The sequence below is a fragment of the Buceros rhinoceros genome, unplaced genomic scaffold (assembly GCF_000710305.1).
Source record: "Buceros rhinoceros silvestris isolate BGI_N320 unplaced genomic scaffold, ASM71030v1 scaffold17486, whole genome shotgun sequence".
Classification (NCBI taxonomy): Eukaryota; Metazoa; Chordata; class Aves; order Bucerotiformes; family Bucerotidae; genus Buceros; species Buceros rhinoceros.
The window spans coordinates 46880-50156 of NW_010415975.1; the positions used below are offsets into that span (position 1 = coordinate 46880).

The following is a 3277-nucleotide window of genomic DNA, read 5'->3' on the forward strand; positions in this document are numbered from 1 at the left end:
TGCTGAACCTTGTGTGGATGTTTACACGTTTTCATTAATTTTTAAGTAAACTACAATATCCATCCTTTTTTAATAATATTTGGCTTTTAAACAGCCAAAGATAATGGCGCCTGTTCTCACATGATGTAGTGGAGTAGCTCCACTGAGGTCATCACAAGAGAGGTCATTGGAGTCGAGTAAGAACCCGGCCCTTTAGTTGAATGAACTTCACCATTTAATGATTTTTCGATCGTATTAATTTTTAAGTAAACTACAATATCCATCCTTTTTTAATAATATTTGGCTTTTAAACAGCCAAAGATAATGGCGCCTGTTCTCACATGATGTAGTGGAGTAGCTCCACTGAGGTCATCACAAGAGAGGTCATTGGAGTCGAGTAAGAACCCGGCCCTTTAGTTGAATGAACTTCACCATTTAATGATTTTTCGATCGTTAAAAGAAATTCATCGCATTTCCACATAAAACTAGAAACTTGATGGAACATGCCTTTAGACAATTTTACTTGGTCTTTGGCAGAAATGTTTACAGACAGAAATAATTTTCAACCTCATTTTCTTAAAGGAGAGAGGTCTTAGGAGAAGAGGAAGAAAGGCACTGTTTGTGCCGGCTGTCAGAGCACGTCAGAATCGGGTCCTGAGCACACATACACGTACGCTCGGCCCGTGTTTGTGAAGACAAACAAGAGGTCTTGTTTTCATTCCACTAAGTAGTGAAGCAAATTTTGGAAGTGCAAGAATTGATTCGAAGCGCAGCCGTTATCTGCGCTCCTCTAAATTTGCTCAGTCTCATCACTCACCTTTGTAACATGATGCTTTTCCTGTTGTACGGGAATCTTGAACATTTGGCACCAATATGTTGTATCCTTGTCTGGTACAAGCACCTGTCTTGATAAAAAGGGCAAGAACACAATATTATGAAAGTCACCTTACCCTGATGCATAAGCCCAAAGCTTTGGCTACCACCTTATCCCCACCTCCACACAAACCCAAAACCTGGAGTAACTTACGTCTTTGTTTGTCAAGTCGAAGTATGGCAAAGAAGCAGATGAGACTTCTTCCTTCTCAGGGTTCAGTAAACGCAGACTCTTTGTACCACGATTGGACCCATGGTAATTTTGACCTGCTTCTCCCATGTCTTTGTGGTGGTAGGCCCATATTACCCTCACCGTGCTCTCCTGAAAAAAAACCAACCCCAAAATTCCATAAGAAATAGGAGCAATAACTTCCATTCATAGTTCACGCAATTCCTATGATAGGTATGATGTAGGTGTTGCTGTATTTGAGCAGCTACAGTGTATTAGGGTTCATTGGAGATATGTGGAAGTTGAATCTCTCTCTGATAGATTTCTTCATTAATGTCGTGAATTTAAAAAATCATATCTGCAAATAGCCAGACTCATAAAGAGGTAACCAACTAAACGCACGAAAAGAAAATTTCTAGAGATGTCATTTATTTAGCCAGCAATCAGAAGGTTTACCCCCAAAACATTTTCCAGACTCAGCTCTGTAAAGACATGAATACCTTCTGTGACCTGCTGTCCTTACAGAACAGATTTACATCTTAAAAATCAATCTACAGCCACGGCACAGATCAATTCTCTCTAAATCATTCTCAGATTTCAATAATCACCCTTGAGACAAAGTACTCTAATAAATCCTGAGTGTCCCAGAACGTTAAATTATATTGAGAATGGGGAGCAGGTGCGAAAACCATCGATCCATTGACTGCCTGGAAATCTGGTGGTTTATACAGCTGTGGTTTACTTCCTCCTGTTGTTGTCACTGCAGACATTGTGAAAACACAGATAATGAACATAGTGTTGAACTAGTACAGCAATGCTTCCAAAAGGAGTAGTAAACAAGCCACAGCATAGAAAGCCTTGCAGCTCTCTCTAACTCGTCTGTCAGTTCCAACACATAAGTCATTAACTTCATATAATTAAAAATTATGCTTAGGAAACAGTACAGCAGTCCTTAGGGACACAGAAAAATTTACCATGAAAGGTATTTTACCTTGGAAGAGTTTTGTCATAAAACTCTTCAACTTCTTAATTTCGAACAAAGAACTAAAACAAATATATACTTTAAATATATCTCCTTTTTTTAAAAAGAAAAAAAAGAAAAAAGTCTACCTTTAAAATCAATTACAAGTTCATGTAAGACCTAAAAAGTGTTTCTCAAGCTGGTATCTCTTGAGCGGTCGTAATTGTGGGACAGGACACTGATGGCCTAGAAGTGCCTGTTTCAATCCTTGTTCACTTGGTGTGTTGGAAATTAGAGAACAAAATGCATTAAAGTAGAAGGACAAAGAAAGATGAAATTAAAATGTAAGAGCTTAATAAAACTAATACAATTACTTTACATGGTTAATTAAGTTGACCAAATAGATGTCTGGGAAAGTGAATTTCTCTAATTCTGCCCTTTTACTAAGAAGAGATTTTAATAACCAGCTTCATAACCACGTATACATTTGGCTGCATTAATTTCTCTGTCTCTCTACACAAAGGCAGAGCCTCTTACTGTTATGCTCTTGTCATTTGTGTCACAAGTGTGCAGTTCTCTGCTAAAAGCCAGTATCGTGTGTGTACTGTTTTCCATGGCGTACTCCAGATGGTAGTCCTGTTGAGGGTCCTTTTTGAGCACTCTGTTTTCATCTGTAAAATAATCCTGGTGAAAAGGAAAGGTGCCCCATTAGTAAAATCCAACATCAAATTTAAAATGAAACTTTATGTCCAATACCGAAGCCCCTTAAAACCTGTCTCTATGCAAAATGCTGAAATTGATATCAGAGTTTTGCATCAAATGATAAATCTGAGGTGACGCTGAACACTTTTTATTAAAAATCTCCAAGAAAGCAAGTCTCCTTGATAAGCAGCTTAAAGAATGTCTTGAGAAACTTTGACAACATGCTGCCTGAACGTAACTGCAGAAATAAATTAGGCTTCTCGGTTGCTGGGTACAGTCTTTATTTCTGAATTTACTTGCAATGATAACACGGATGCTGTGAACTTCAGGAGAAATTATAGACAGAAATAATTTCACTTAATATTCACATCAACAATATTGTCGTTCCCTCTTTTCCCAGCCTCTTCTTTGTTTTTTCTTCCCCACAAAAGGCAAAGCTCTTGAATGGGCATCGACTGGAACCAGAACCCCTACGGCTTAGCTCACACGACAAGTGCTCGGTTCCTACAAAAGGTGCTGGGTTGGGGTTAGGTTGGGCATTTGGGGCGGGGGAGCTGTTTGTAAGAAAGACGGTCCCCGTCTGGGGTTCAGCA

At 38.9% G+C, this 3277-nt stretch overlaps 1 protein-coding gene across 1 annotated transcript in view; it reads right to left on the reverse strand.

Moving 5' to 3' along the window:
• MOXD1 (monooxygenase, DBH-like 1) overlaps positions 1-2672 on the reverse strand; it is a gene marked incomplete at its 5' end in the record, with an annotated part of 35673 nt that extends 33001 nt beyond the window's left edge. The window contains 3 exons of the mRNA XM_010137628.1: positions 797-880; positions 1007-1174; positions 2520-2672. Of these exons, the coding sequence (XP_010135930.1) occupies positions 797-880; positions 1007-1174; positions 2520-2672 (405 nt within the window). The remainder of the gene's footprint in view (positions 1-796; positions 881-1006; positions 1175-2519) is intronic.
• Between the last annotated feature and the right edge of the window lie 605 nt (positions 2673-3277).